This window comes from Rhinopithecus roxellana, chromosome 3 (assembly GCF_007565055.1).
Source record: "Rhinopithecus roxellana isolate Shanxi Qingling chromosome 3, ASM756505v1, whole genome shotgun sequence".
Classification (NCBI taxonomy): domain Eukaryota; kingdom Metazoa; phylum Chordata; class Mammalia; order Primates; family Cercopithecidae; genus Rhinopithecus; species Rhinopithecus roxellana.
Genome location: NC_044551.1, coordinates 177,441,520 through 177,456,611, shown reverse-complemented (window position 1 = coordinate 177,456,611; position 15,092 = coordinate 177,441,520). Strand labels below are relative to the sequence as shown.

The 15,092-nt window shown below is 43.9% G+C and overlaps 1 protein-coding gene across 7 annotated transcripts in view; it reads left to right on the top strand.

The window, feature by feature from the left end:
* TENM2 (teneurin transmembrane protein 2) overlaps positions 1-15,092 on the top strand; it is a 1,294,091-nt gene that overhangs the window by 1,062,550 nt on the left and 216,449 nt on the right. For 4 of the 7 annotated variants that reach the window (XM_030927458.1, XM_010358202.2, XM_030927461.1 and 1 more), the window contains one exon: positions 9,930-10,052. The exons of 2 other annotated variants lie outside the window; for them this stretch is intronic. In XM_030927458.1, coding sequence (XP_030783318.1) covers positions 9,930-10,052 — 123 coding nt within the window. Of the gene's footprint in view, positions 1-9,929; positions 10,058-11,138; positions 11,160-12,107; positions 12,113-15,092 lie in introns of all 7 variants that reach the window. One more of the 7 variants, XM_030927459.1, reaches the window with a different exon arrangement.

Sequence of the window (15,092 nt, the reverse complement as noted above, 5' to 3'; positions counted from 1 at the left end):
ACCACAATGGCGTCAGACCAGGTAGAAATAGAAAAATGGTGGTTTTAGATTCTAGCTGTGAATACATTTCTGCAGTAGAAGACATTTGTCATAGAAACTCAATTTAATGAATTTAGGATCAGAAAGGACCATCATGGTCTTTTTGTCAGCTAATTTTATTAACAGGTTATTTTGTTCATGCCCTATCTTGCAAAGAGTAGTAATAAAAATAGTAAGTGGGTAAGAGGAGGAGGCTTCTCTGAAGTCCACCTCATTTTGTCTTTAATAAGGCATTGCATTGCACATAGACACCTGAATTCTCTGTCTTTCTTTAAGGAAATGAAAGAGGACAGTAGAGAGAGCACCAGAGAGTCAAAAGATCAAGGTTCAAATCCTGGCTCAGTCAGCCATTAGCTGTCATGACCCTAGGCAAGTCATTTCACTTAAATAGGGCTCAGGGTCACCATCTATCTATACAGCAAAAGTCTGGACCAGATGGCCTTTGAGGCCCACCTTAACAGTGCCTCTGCCATTCTAATGTGACACAGAAAAGGAAACCACAGAGGTTTCTCTGAAGGAGGTGGTTCAGGCAAATGAGAGAAGAATACCTAGGTGAATAGAATCCCAGTCTTCACTGATGCTTGGTGTTGAGCTGATGGTCGTCAGCGGATGGAGTGGTACTCAAGAGCTTCAGATATCATACAGCTCAGGTTCAAATCCCACCTCTAACATTTACCAGCTGCATGTTACTTCAGCACTCTGAGCCTCAATTTCTTCATCTGCAAAATGGGAGAGCAATATCTATCTCATAAAATTGGTAACAATTGCTTATCACAGAGCTTGACACATGCTAAGGGCTCAATAAGATCGCCATTGTTACAAAACAACCCAAGACCCAGCAGGAGGTGAGATGTTTCTTGAATGCCTCCTGTGTGCCGGTTACCCCCAGATCGTCACCACTTTTGTACCTTCTCGACCCTATAAGGTCAGTGTGAGCAAGAAAACATGGCTAAGAGCACATGCTTGGCTCTAAAACCAGCTGCCCCACCTACCAGCCCTGTCAAAACCTTTATGCCTCCACTCCTTCCTCTGTAAAATGGGAATCATAGTTCTTACCTCTAGGTTTACTGTAAAGAGCAAATGAGGTGATGCGTATACAGGGCTTAGAACAGTGGTTGACACTGAGTCAGTACGTCACAAAAATGTTAGTTGTTATCATAGCTAAGGAAAGTGAAGTTCAGAGAGGTAAATCTGTTTGCCCAAGGTATCCGCTTGTATGTAGTAGTGCAGAAATGTGAACTCTGATTGACATGAACCCAGCATATATATCCCAGAGATCCAGGATAGGGAGCTCCTTCTTCCTTTTACCTGGTTCCTATGGCCCCTCCTGGCCTGTTCCCCCAGTTTCAGAATGGCTGGCTGTGGACTCAAGTTCAGATCAGAGGGCTCATTGGGAGCAGTTTGTTGAGGGCTACTGGGGACTTGGGAAGGGAAATGAAGCCCAACCTTCTCCTCCCTTGCTTGCTGCCACTGAGGGGAGAAACGTGCCCTAGGAATGGAGTATCTCGGGTGTCCTAATTGGCACTTTCTGACCCCCTTGCCACTCCTCCTTGCAGAAGGCTATTTTTCACGAGAGAGTTCTTTCTCTTTGTTCCAGCGCACATTGCACATCTACCGATCAATATGACATCTTATCCTCTAAAACATTCATAATGTCTGCTTCCTAGGATTCCGGTGGCCGCATGCCGCGTGCAGCCTGCATCTTCTTTCCTTTGTAGTTGGCGGTCTCACGGATCTGCCTCTCTTTAACGGGGCTGCTGGTTGCCATTCTCTGAAGAAAGACAAATATTGTTTGGGCTGTCAACAGTGAATGACAAGCTCGGAGGGGAGAAAGATCCATTTAGGTGCAGATGTGTGGCTTGTGGGGATGTGTTTCGTTATCAGAAAAGCTCTTAAAATCCCAGACCATGATTTATTTGGTGAATAAAACCTACCGATATTATCATTCTCTAAAGGTATTTTGATCACATGGGTCCTTTCTTGGAGAAAGAAAGGCTTTTATTTCTTACCCAGGAAAAAATCGCAGCAGGAACGGGGTGGTCTGCGGTAGGAAATGACGCCCTGTGTGGCTAACAGCTCCAGGCATGTGTTTATCTGCATGAGGCTGAGCTGACTTGGTGGACAATAGGGTGCCTGACTAGCATTGCCAGTCAGGTACGTTCCTGGCCACCCCGCACAAGGAAAAGAAAGTGGCTGTGAGCGCATGTGTCTGTCCTGTGTATTGATCTGCCCAGAGATGATGAGAGCTAGGGGGTGTGGTTAGAGGTCACCTCTGCACACCAGACACCACACACTCACAGTGTCAACAGCACCCACCTGCAGTGCACCTGCAGCAGCAGGTTCCAGGAGACAAGGGGAGGGATGCCGCCAGTTGGGGAGCCCCACGCATCCTGAAGCTGCAAGGAGCCCCGTTTGTTTTCTGCAAACACAGCAACTGATTAATCTCGTACCACCTCCCACTCACTGTACCATCCTGAGCCTGTCATGAAAATACATTAATGCTCTGGTCTTTCCCTGTGGATTCCTCTTGTCTCAAGAACACACTGCTCCCTGGTCCCAGAGCTGCCTCACGCAACTATCACCTTGTTCTCATGGCAGACAAGAAGGAGGGGACAGAAAGCCTTGCTGCTTTTGTGAGCGGCTAGCAGTAGGAAGGCAGCAGGCAAAATCCCTGCTGAAGACAGTTTTGGGACTGTGGCTGTAAGATTTGAGTGCCTGTAGAGAGATGAATGCAGGCGAGTTTCTCCAATGCCCCCTCTCATTTTGATGATCCTGCCATGATTCTTGGATTGTATCTACCTCTCATCTTTCCTCTTCTCTGTAATTCCTGAGCCATGAGCTTCGCAACCATTTGGAGCTGGAACCTGGAAGTTGAACGGAGTCTAGTAAGTTTTCAGAACATTCTCAGGAGATAGGTGCACAAATCGCATTACCGTTAAAGGGATTTGTGGGTGTAACTTCCATGCGGTGCTTTGAAAATTCATTTCACTCAATGTATTGCAACACTGGGAAAAATAAGAGAAATCATTTCACCAACGTGGTTAGAAAAGGATTTTTGGTAACCCTTTAAGATTTAAATTTTTAAATTCCTTTTAAGACTTACGCATTTCCAAGAATGTTATCCCACATGGTTTTGTTTGCATTGCTTCTTTCAGGCTGAAGGTAATTTTGGCACTGACAGCATTCCTAAAAATAATATCACTAATACGTTGCAATGGGCCCCCTCCTGTCTGAGGAAGAAGCACTGCACTCAACTGCATCCCCAAAGGATGAGAAGCAAGCTGACAAGGAAAAAAAATCATCAAACGTGTTGTTGACTGGCCTGACTGGCAATTGAAGTTGCCAAGCAGATTTATTTTACATTGACAATGGTGGTTCAGGTTAAATAGCAAACTAGTTGCTGACCAAGGACATATTCATAGAGACTAATGGCTGCTTACAAAGGGAAGTGTGTATTCATGAGTGAACCTTGACAATGTTTAGTAAGTAAGTGATTCTGTAGCCTGCCTGTCCTGTTCGGTCTTGGCTAAGTAGTGGTTCACTTGGAAACCTCACAGGGCCAATGTCCTCCAGTGAGAACTCTGAATGGAGTCTCTAGGAGGACAGCATGGGAATTCAGAACTCTGACTCTGAAGTTACGTGTGTCTGGGTCTAAATCCCAGATTTCCCACTTCCTGGCTGAGTTGTCTTGGGCAAGTCACTTAACCTGTCTAAGCCTCAATTTCTTTATCTATAAAATGTAGATTATATTACCACCTCATCGAGTGAGAATGAAGAAGAAAAAGTGAGTTTTCATCCTTTTCAGAATCCTCCAGCGTCATCCCTTCTCTTCCAAACAAAAGGCAAAGCTCCCCAAAGGCAGCTACTCCTTCACCCTGCCTGTCCCTTCACCTGCCACTCCCCCTTCCCACTAACTCCACTCCCCTTTGGCATGCTCTTCCCCAGACATTAGCATAAACTGCTTTCTCGATTCCTTTATGTCTTTGCTCAAATGTTACCTATCACAAACGCCATTCTTGACCAGACTACATTAAATGAAAAAAAGAAGAAATTTTCAATTCATCCCCCACCTCCAAGTGCCTCTGAACCCTAAACCCGGCTTTCCACTTCCGTGTTTAGTTTCTACACCTGCCCCTAGAATGTAGGTTTCATGACAGCGAGGATTTTGTCTTGTTAAAACTGCTTTAATCCTGGTGCCTAGGACACATCTGACACCCAGTGGGTGTTTAGTAAATATGCGCTGACTGGTAAATTAGGAATACATTATGCTGCATGCAAATAAGGAACCCAATACCTGGCACACGGTCAAAATGAACGTTAATTGTTGCTATCACCATTCAGTAGACTTACTCACATGTGTTAATTTTCACTGCTGATTGCAAAGGGGACTTTGCAGGTTGCCTGTGCAAGTTCAGGGTAAGCAGTTGTGCATGTTAGCCCTGATTATTCCACTGTGGTTCTCTCCTCCCAGCAGTGACACTTTTGGAATTGGTATATTTCCCCCAGGAGCCCCAACATTGTTGATTTAATTGGCTGGTGCAGAGGCAGGGAGACCCAGCCCTGACCCTTTCTGTCATCCTACCTGGTCTCTGAATGAGCTCTGTCATCATCTCTAAGGCCCTTGTGAATCTGATGGCATGCTGAGCCCCAAGACCCAGCAGGCATGGCTTTCTCCTCCTGCTCCCTAAGCTCTGCGTGGCCTGAAGTCTTCCATTTTCAAAGGGAAAGCCCAATCTCCTCCTCGGGTTATGTATCGACAAGCCTGATCTTTAAAGGCACCCCCTGCTCCTGGGGGCCTGCTCAGCAAACACAGAGCATCCGTGGCCTCCATGTTTGCCCTCTTTGACAAGCGGGGGCTGAGCAGCTCTCTGGGAAGTATTGCTGACATATTGATTGACTCTCTTGTCAGGTTGATCCTCTGCCAGCCAATGAACACAGAAGGTTCTAAGTGGCACCCAGCAGGGCCCACACATTCCCTAATTACTATTTCAGACAGCCCCCATTCCAAGCTGCCACTTTTCTGGCCCTATAATCTCCCTGTCCTGTGATTGCTGGAGAATCCTCAGTTACTTGCAACCAACCCTGCTCCCTTTCTCGGGCGTCACTCCCTCGGAGTATTGCCTTTGGAACCCACCTGGCACAAAAACACAGCAACTTCAATAAGAAAATATCACACCCTTACTCCATGTAGGTCTGTTTATTATCCTTACTGAACTCGGGGATCTGTGTGTGGTCCCACCATCCTGTCTTGGTTGCCTTTCAGAATGCCACGACAGTTTTCTCCAGTTAGCCAGAGGGATACTCTCAGAGTTTGACTGCCTATTGTGTTTTAAGTGGCTGGCTTCCCAGCTCCCACCTGGATTCCACGAGTTTCCACTCGGAGTCCTTCCCCATCCCATTCTTAGTGACCCATGGAGCCCGAGGGTCTCTCTGAAGCAGAGCCTGTCAGATCATGATGAATTGTACATTCTGGCTGTCAGTGACGGGGAGGAATGTTAGGGAGAGGTCCTCCCAAACTCATTTCACTTTTGACCCTCAGATGATCTGGACCAGGCCTTTTGGGATGAACTGCTAGAGCATTCAAGGTGGGGCGGGAGAGGGAACCACCCCAGTGCATCCAGGATCTCTTGAGGAGTCCAGCATTTATGTGAAATCTTGATGTGAAGCAGCAATAACTCTGGCTACTCTGAGGTTTCTCAGCTTTCTTTTTTTTTAATTAATTAAATGTTTGTTAGAGATAGGGTCTTCCTATGTTAAACAGGCTGGTCTTAAACACCCGGCCTCAAGCAATCCTCTTGCCTCAACCTCCCAAAGCGCTAGGATGATAGGCGTGAGCCACCCCATCCAGCTCAGCTTTCCAAGTCCGGTTCTGAGAGTAAATTAAAATTGGAGGTATTACGGCATCACATATAAAGTGCTGTTTTTTTGTTGTTTTTCATAGAAACAAATACAGTGGCCCAAAGTATGTGCTAATTTTCTCTGGCTGAGTTTCAGAAAGGATCCAATAAAACCTAAAGGAATGCACAGAGATTTGCTGTATATAATTGCCATTTCCTAGTTTCCTTATGGGTGAAAGTATCAGTCAAGGTAGCCTCAGACATGCTACTGTAACAACAATCCCAAACTCTCAGTGGCTTACAACAGTAACAGTTCATGTCTTCACACATGCTGTATTCTGTCACTGGTCAGCCATGGCTGTAGCCCACGTCATCTTCATTGAAGACCCAGAATGACTGTGTGATAAAGTATGTGCCGAATTCAACAGGATAAAGATATCTAACCCCTCTCAGGAAGGAGTGTGGTCATTCACCAACCCCAATGAGATTATTATGAGTTTTGAAACAAAGATGAGGCTTGCTGAGACTCCATTGCCCATAGAATCTGTAACCAGATCACTGTGAAATATGAAGCAGATAGCCACCTCCCACAGTAATTTCCTTCTGATTCTGAAATCCCCCTGTTCTCAAACTTCACAGTCAATAGTTTCCTCATCCGTGAAATGGGGATAATAGTACCTACCTGTGAGTCTTAAGATAATGCCTTTAGAATGTCTACTATGGTACCTGGCCATAGAAAAGGTTCAATGGTGGCGGGGCGCGGTGGCTCACGCCTGTAATCCCAGCACTTTGGGAGGCTGAGGTGGGTGGATCACGAGGTCAGAAGATCAAGACCATCCTGGCTAACACGGTGAAACCCTGTCTCTATACAAAATACAAAATTACAAAATTAGCCAAGTGTGGTGGCAGGCGCCTGCAGTCCCAGATACTCGGGAGGCCGAGGCAAGAGAATGGCATGAACCTGGGAGGCAGAGCCTGCAGTGAGCGGAGATCGCGCCACTGCACTAAAAAAAAAGGTGCAATGATTGGCAGCAGGTGTTGATATACTGATAACTAAAATATCCTTCCATTTGCAAACTAGTCCATATTGCTACCAGCACTGTTTTATCCCATCTTCTATGCCTCTGATTATGTATTTTTTAATTTATAAGCATATAACATCCTACAATCCAACCCCCCAAATCTGCCCCCCGTGTATCATTATCTATTCTAATAAATATTGATGGAGTGCCATTTATATTCAAGACGCTGTCAGATCTTTTGGGGGTTGCAGATGTGTAACCTCTCTCTGGCCCTGAAGGAGCCATTATTCTACCTGTACAGGGAAATCTTTATAAAAGGTAAAGGGAGAGATTGATTGAGAGACTGATTTCTCAGCCCAAGCCATAGAGCAAATCAGCAGCAGAATAAGAAATAGGGTTCTCATTAGTCAGGAAACTCATTTACTTCACAGCTCCCTGGGGTCTTTATCCTAAGGACACTTTAGTCCCTCCCCACAGGCCAGAGAGAACATCTCGATTTCTTACTCAAGTGAGAGAGAAGGAATGGCTGATCAAAAAAAAAGTGCCAACAAAAACCTATTTCAGACACTCCCAAAAAACAAGAGAAGGTGGTTATACCCCGATATAATTCTCACTTATTTACTTAATGTTCAATTCAACAACAGAAAATATGCCCAAACTTGAGTTTCATTTTTGTTGCATTGCTTCTTCTGGAAGGACAGGCCTCATATTCAGCAGATTTGGCTTTTCCCCTTCTCCACCTCCATCTCACTTTCTTATTTTTCTTCTCACTCCTGGGAGTTGTCTGAGAAGTTTCAGGTGTACTCTGACCCTAACCCTTTTCGCCTCATCTGTAGTTTTCTTATTTTCAGGATACTTTTAAAAAATAAAAATAAAAAGATGCTATGGAACCCAAAACAAAGAAAAAGGTGGGGAGGGGAGGCAGGAGGGAAGGCATCTTTGGAAACAGAGAAAACACAGTTGCAGGGATGTCTCTTCCTGTTCAGTAACATTAGGGGATTGTTTGCTTGCTTTTCTCACCAAGCTGACGGTTGCAATATGTTCTGCACCTTAGAATGGCAAGATTGAGTGCTATAAGAGCAGAGCAGTTTTGACAAAAGTTTGAGATGGGGTGTTAGGGAGGTTGTCATCTTGGCCTGATGGGACCCACCGCTACTTCTGTAGATGTGAAATCAAAGCTTTGTTAGGCCTGGGTTCCAGCGGCACCTGCAGTACCTGTCAGTGTCTGTCTTAAGACTCTCCTTGAAAGAACTGCATCTCCAGTGCAGCTGCAGCTGGCCCAAGGCGAGCTTCAATAACCCAATGGTATCATTTTTTTAAAAACATTATTTTAAAATAGCTAATTCCTTGACTCCCTTCACCTGGTAATTACAAATCAGAAGCTATCGTTATCTTGAAGCCACCACGATTAGTTCTCATTTCCTGACCTCTGTACAGTGAAAATATGTCATTATTGGAGGCAATGGAATCTGGTCTCTTCAAGTAAGTGACCTACATATAACAGATAAACTGCAGGAGAAAATTAGGTGTTACCTTGATGGAAAGTGTACAGTAAATGTCACTTACTCTTATTACTATTTATCATCTCAAGAAGTTATAACAGTGGGCCTTTCACTTTAGAGGAATATATGGAAAGAAAACATGGTTCTTAGATGGAGAAGAGTGTACGTGAAAAGCAGACACACACACACACACACACACAGACACCTTGCCACCTTCATCTGTGGCCATCAATATGAGCTGTATTGTTTGAAGATAGGTTTTTAACCTTAATAGAATGCAGTCTGACTTTAAGTGGTGGTAGGCATGCAGAATTAATTGCTGTGTGAACAATTTCCTAAGCATTGTTAATTGTGTTTCCTACGGTTAATTGTTTCTCCCATCCCCACATCAGACTCCAAACCTTTCCCTGTCAACAGCCCTTTCTCTCCCACAGCGGTAGGAATGCAGCAACAGCGTCAACCTGTGTCCAGTTGAAATGCCAGACATCATTTGGATGAGAGACATGCAGGGGAATAAATTCCTTACTTATTCTCAAAAGAAGCATCTCTTAGATAAGTGCTTTGAAACAATACAGGTGTTTAGGGTTTGCTTTTCATTCCACTTAGTGGAAACAACTCACCAAGAACCATCAGGGATAGGGCTGTGTTATGTTTGCTAAACTCATGGTGGGGAGTTGACATAGGCAGGATGACAAGGAAGACCAGAAGTTTGTTTGGAGGCTTGGGGTGCCCATGGGAGTCAAGACGTCTGCGGACGTGCTCAGTTCCTTAGCACAGAACAGGCAGTACTTCAGAACTCTGTTTCATTCCATACTCTGCTAAAGTGAGAGCGACAGAGAGAGAAGGAATCGTAATGTTTTCAGAAAAGGACCCCATTCCACCATCAACCCCCCAGGGTTTTTCTACAATGCACTGAAAGGTATCCATTTATCATGAAGAGAGGTGGAAAGGAAAAAATTCTAAAGTTTGAAATAGGGAGGTGGGCCAATACCACTATAGATGCTGCTGGCTGCACTGATAGTTCAGAACAGGTACCAGCAAACAGGTACCAGCAAACAGGTACTATTTGGGTAGCCTCCTTTGAAGCTGACTTACTTGTGAGTGTATAGTTTGGGGAAAACAATGCTTGTCAATGCCCCTAGACTAACAGTCTAAAAACAACTGTGTCCAGAGTGTAGAAAAGGATGGATGTGGTTGAGCAGCACTCTTTACTGTGATTCGAAGGGGCTATTTTCGCTTCCACTGTGGCACTGTTTGGAAGATCTGGGCTGTGTTTTCTCCTCCCTCCTCCGCCCACTGTAAGGGATCCTCTCCCCCCGAGACTATGAGCAACAGCACCAGAAGGGGAGACCTAACTACTCGGATCTCTGCTTTCTGTATTTAGCTAATCCCTGTGGCCTGGGGCAAGCCATTTTTGACACAGCTTCCTTAAAAGGCAATCGCTTGGAAAAAGGCACCTGGCCCTCCCCCTTGACATTTGCATTGCTGAATTATCTATTCATATTTTCATTACTTTGTCTCTCCTGCAGCAATGCATCTGCTCGGACTCAATTGGCAACTCCAGCCTGCAGATGGGCACACCTTTAACAATGGGATAAGGACCGGCTTACCAGGAAACGATGATGTGGCAACAATGCCATCTGGAGGCAAAGGTGAGGTTACAGCTGCTGCTTGCCCTCTTGAGGTCACAGGAGAATTCCGAGCTCTCGCCAGCTGGTTCAGGTTTTCTAACCCAAATCTTGGAACGTATGCAAAAAGGAAAAGAAAAAGGGGAAAAAATCATTGCCTTTCATAGGTGCCCCCGTTAAAAGCTGTTTGCTGTTCCTGTCTGTTAGCTGTGTTTGGCTGGATCACTCAGAGCTGGCGTGGTGCCTGCTCAGAGCAATGTGCATACCTATGCTATCTGCAGTAACTGGCATGGTCCAGAGCTACTTGAAAGCATCCCAAGGCCTGTGCAGAAACAGCAGCCACAGCAGCAGCTGGAGTGGCAGCAGCAGCAGCAGCAGGAGAAAGTCCTGCCTAATCAGAAGGCAGAGAGCAGCAGGCAGCACATGCCATCAGACTGGGTCTCTCTCCCAGGAGGAGAGATGCAGCCTCCCTGGGGAGGAAGCTGCCTGGCTTGGCATGAAAGAGAAAGGCTCAGAGCTGCTCTGCTTTGGGGGAGAATAGAAAGGAGTTTTGACAACTCGGCAACAAAGCTTCTCTTCTCAGAACAGTGAAGGGGACAATAGAAATGTTTATTGAAGAAATCAGGCAACTGTATCCTTGCAGGAAAAAAAAAAAAATAAAGTGCTAACAAGGTGCTAAGAAGGAGGAGAGAAAACAGAACCATGGGGTGGGGGTGGGGGAGACTGGAGCAATTAAGACAGAGCAGCCAATGGAATGGTTAGCCAGGCTGGCACGCAGTGAGATATGCTCAATTCGGGATGGAAATCGCAAGGGAGAGATTGTATGAAAGGATTTCTCCAACATGCAAATTTCCATTCTGCCTTTTAGCATCTATAACCACTTCACCCCCACATTTTGGAAGCACCCTACAGGGATATTTCAAAGAAGGAAAAGGAAGCAGCATTTATTAGGCACCTATTGCATGCCAGGCTTAGCATTGTGTAACTTTAACAACTTTAAAGGAAGGAAAAATGTCTCTGAGAAACTCAGGCCCAGAAGGTTAGAGGAACTTACCCAAATAGGTACAAATTTGGACTCCGAGTTGTGCCCTGTGCATCTTTGGGCAGGAGGTTGGAGCTTTTCTTCAAGCAGTCATTTTCCACAGAGAAGATTCCAGAAATCATCTGCCCCCAGAGGTGCACATTAGTCATCCTGAGATGCTAATGCTGCTTCAATTATCCTCCCCAGAGCTGTCCTAATGCTTTGAGGATGACTTTTTTGTCTTTTTATCCAGTCTTTAAGAATCGCTGTACTCATCTGTCATAATCATAACACTAAATTACCTTTAAGTAAGCATGAAAAATTTTTATCTGAGGATGAAATTATATGCTTTCCATTATTGGGTAAGTTAAACTAGACCTAAAACTGAAAAGTATATTTTGCCTTAACTGACCATGTTCTGCCTTAACTGACCAAAAAGCCCAGAGCCAAATGTATTGACCTCAGATTTGAAACCTGGTCACCTCCAGTACTTGACACTGTCTGCTCCTTAAGTTTTCTCTAGGGCAATGGTTCTTAGCCATAGCATTTTTGCACCCCTAGAGGACATTTGGCAATGTCTAAAGACTATTTTGATTGTCACAGTTGGAGGGGGCATGGCAGGCATCTAGTGGATAGGGGTCAGAGATGCTGTTAAACAACCTATAATACACAGGACAGCCCCCTGTGATGAAGAATTATCTCCTTTCAAGATGACAGTAGTGCTGCCCTTGGAAACTGCTTTATGGGGTCTCCGTCACGTTTTATCCATAAATGTCCTTTAATCTACAAGTCAGCACCTCATCCCTTCAGAAGAATGCAGAATACACGTGTGAAATGAATATGCATATTCTATCATTGGGCACAGAGAAATTGTTTATATGTGTATGCATTCTGAAATTATATACCAATGCTTTTTGAGTAGTGTCCTTCATAAATGGAAATTTATGATCTCTACTGGCCTCCATCAATTAAGGTCAAGATCAAGCACTCCTCCCATTTGTGATAAGCCTCTGTTTCTGCCTCTGCTCCCCACCAGCTTTTGCATCGCACACCCAGAGAACAAGTCTGAAGAGTACAAGAGTTATGTGTCTCTAAATTAACAAATGAAGAAACACTTTCCATTGTGTCTTTGGAAAGACCAGAATTTTTCCCCTTATGTGCAACATGCTTTTGAAAATGTTGTTGTATAAGTCATATAACATTACTAGTTCAGATATTTTCCAAATAAGTTATGTGACAGTTAAAATGTTGTTTTGTTGTTTTGTTTTGTTTGAGACAGAGTCTCACTCTGTCACCCAGGCTGGAGTGCAGTGATGCAATCTCGACTCACTGCAACCTCCACCTCCCCAGTTCAAGCGATTCTCCTGCCTCAGCCTCCAGAGTGGCTGGGACTACAGGTGTGTGCTGCCACGCCCGACTAATTTTTTGTATTTTAATGGAGACACAGTTTCATCGTGTTGCCCAGGCTGGTTGCGAACTCCTGAGTTCAGGCAATCCTCCCGCCTCAGCCTCCCAAAGTGCTGGGATTACAGGCATGAGCCACCGTACCCAGGAGAGACAGACAAAATGTTTGCCAAATCATTGTCCAGTGAATTTTGTCAATAGAATACTCAATAAAAAAGTGTGAGAATTTAAAATTGCTTAGAGATGAGATAAAATTTGAAACTTAAAAAGAGATCAGATCTCTTCTTAAGTTGTTTTAAGGTTTGACTTACAAAATGACTAAAATGTTTTCAATTTTCTCACCCATGCCTATTTCTTTGATCAAAAGTGACCTTAGGTTTGAATTTGTATACCCAGTGACCTCCCAGCTCCCCACTCCCCAATCCTATACATTTAGATAACCTGAATCAATTCCAATGGACTACTTTTCCAGTGTTTCAAAGAGACAATCAAGATATATTGGCAATAAGTTAATTAAATAACACCCCCTGCTTTTTTTGGTATACGATATTCCTTCACTCCAATGTTTTAATCAAGATACACCACACATTGCCAAGGAGGATAATCTCGTTAAGCAATTACTGGATAAGTATCCAGCAGAAGCAAATTAAAATGTAAGCAAAACACAGGCATGTGAGTCCCATTTAAGATGGCACATCGATAGAGATTTCATTACCTGGTCTTTAGGAGTATTTACATTCTTCAGGTTTGGGAGCAAGTCTAATAGACAGGGCAGCCTACACACTCTGATATGTTAGTGGAAACAAAGCACTTGATTAATTAGTTGGGAGAGTACGTTCTTTGGTCTTTGCCTTTCCCTTTTCCATTTGTTGTTGTTCGAGCCTTGTTTTTCTTTCTTCCGCTCTCCTTCAATTAAACCTTAACATGAATGGTTTTTGGCTTTCACATCAAGAGGAGGGAACACACAGCCTGCCAGAATCACTCACCATCTTGTGTGTATTGCTATGTTAAAAGGAATGAACTCATACATCTTCATTACAAGGGCATGGAGAACTTTCTCTGTAGATCTGGGATTAGATAAGCCTTGAGAACGATGATTCAATACAGTATTCTGACCTGGTCAGATAACGTAAGGGAATTCAGTTTGATTGGCCAGGCCCAGGAAAAGTATACAAGAGATTTTAAAGGGCGCATCATACGTACCCAATTTGTGCACAGATTTTAAGAAAGAATAAACTCTCAAGTATAGAACTGCATGGATCATTCTCAAAACCTATCACTCATTTTAGATTCAAGTTGCCCTCTATATCAGGGGTCAGCAAGCTACATCTCATGGACCAAATCTGGCCAGCTGCCTGTTTTTATAAATCAAGTTTTAATGGAGCACCACCATGACTACTACCTGTTGTCTATGGCTACTTTCAGAATAAAATGGTGGAATTGAATGAGTACAACAGAGACTATATGGCCCAAAAAGCCTAAAATATTCACCATCTGACCCTTTAAAACAAATAAAAAGTTTGATGACCACTCTGTATCATTCCCAATCCCATTTCCACTTTTCTAGAACTTTCCCTGTAACTATCCAAGTTATAGGAGACCAGAAGAGGAAGATCAAACTCCCAATACATCACTTCTTCCTTCTTGACCAAGCCCTAGTTATAATATACTATTGGTAAGTTTGCATTGGAAGATGCTCTATAATATAGGATTTTGGAGCTGGTCTGGTGGATAAAAACACCAGCACCGTCACTTAGCAACTGTATGACTGTAAGCGGGTCATTTGTTCTCTCCCAACCTCCAGTTCCTCATCTGTGAAATGCAACTCTCTCATAAGCTTGCTGTCCATCATAAATGAAATGACCCTTGTAAAACACTGCATGTGGCATCAGGCATGTAATAAATGATCCATGAGTCTTAGTTGTTGTCACTGATGTCATCTTTACATCTCTCAGCTGGTCCATTTAACAAGTTTCCATGGCCTGTCACATCTTTTGAGAGTCTATATTTTCCAAAGGTGAAGACCAACCAGATGCAGTGACTCATGCCTGTAATCCCAACACTTTGGGGTGCTAAAGTGAGAGGATCACTTAAGGCCAGGAGGTCGAGACCAGCCTGGGCAACAAAGTGAGACCTTGTCTCTATTTTTAAAAATATAAAAATAGGCCAGGTGCAGTGGCTCATGCCTGTAATACCAGCATTTTGGGAAGCTGATCATGAGCTCAGGAGATCAAGACCATTCTGGCTAACATGGTAAGTCCCCATCTCTACTAAAAATTAAAAAAAAAAAAAAAAAAATTAGCCGAGCGGGGTGGTAGGTGCCTATAGACCCAGGAGAGAGTCAGGAGACTGAGGCAGGAGAATGGCGTGAACCCAGGAGGCGAAACTTGCAGTGAGCCGAGATCATGCCACTGCACTCCAGGCTACGTGACAGAGTGAGACTCTGTATCAAAAAAAAAAAAAAAATATATATATATATATATACACATATACACACATACATATATGTGTGTGTGTGTGTGTATATATATATATATATATATATATATAATAAAACAAAGGTGAAGACTGCCTTCAAAATATCAAGATAGACAATACCACTTCACCTTTTCCTTTACCTTCTAAGAATTAACCAAGCC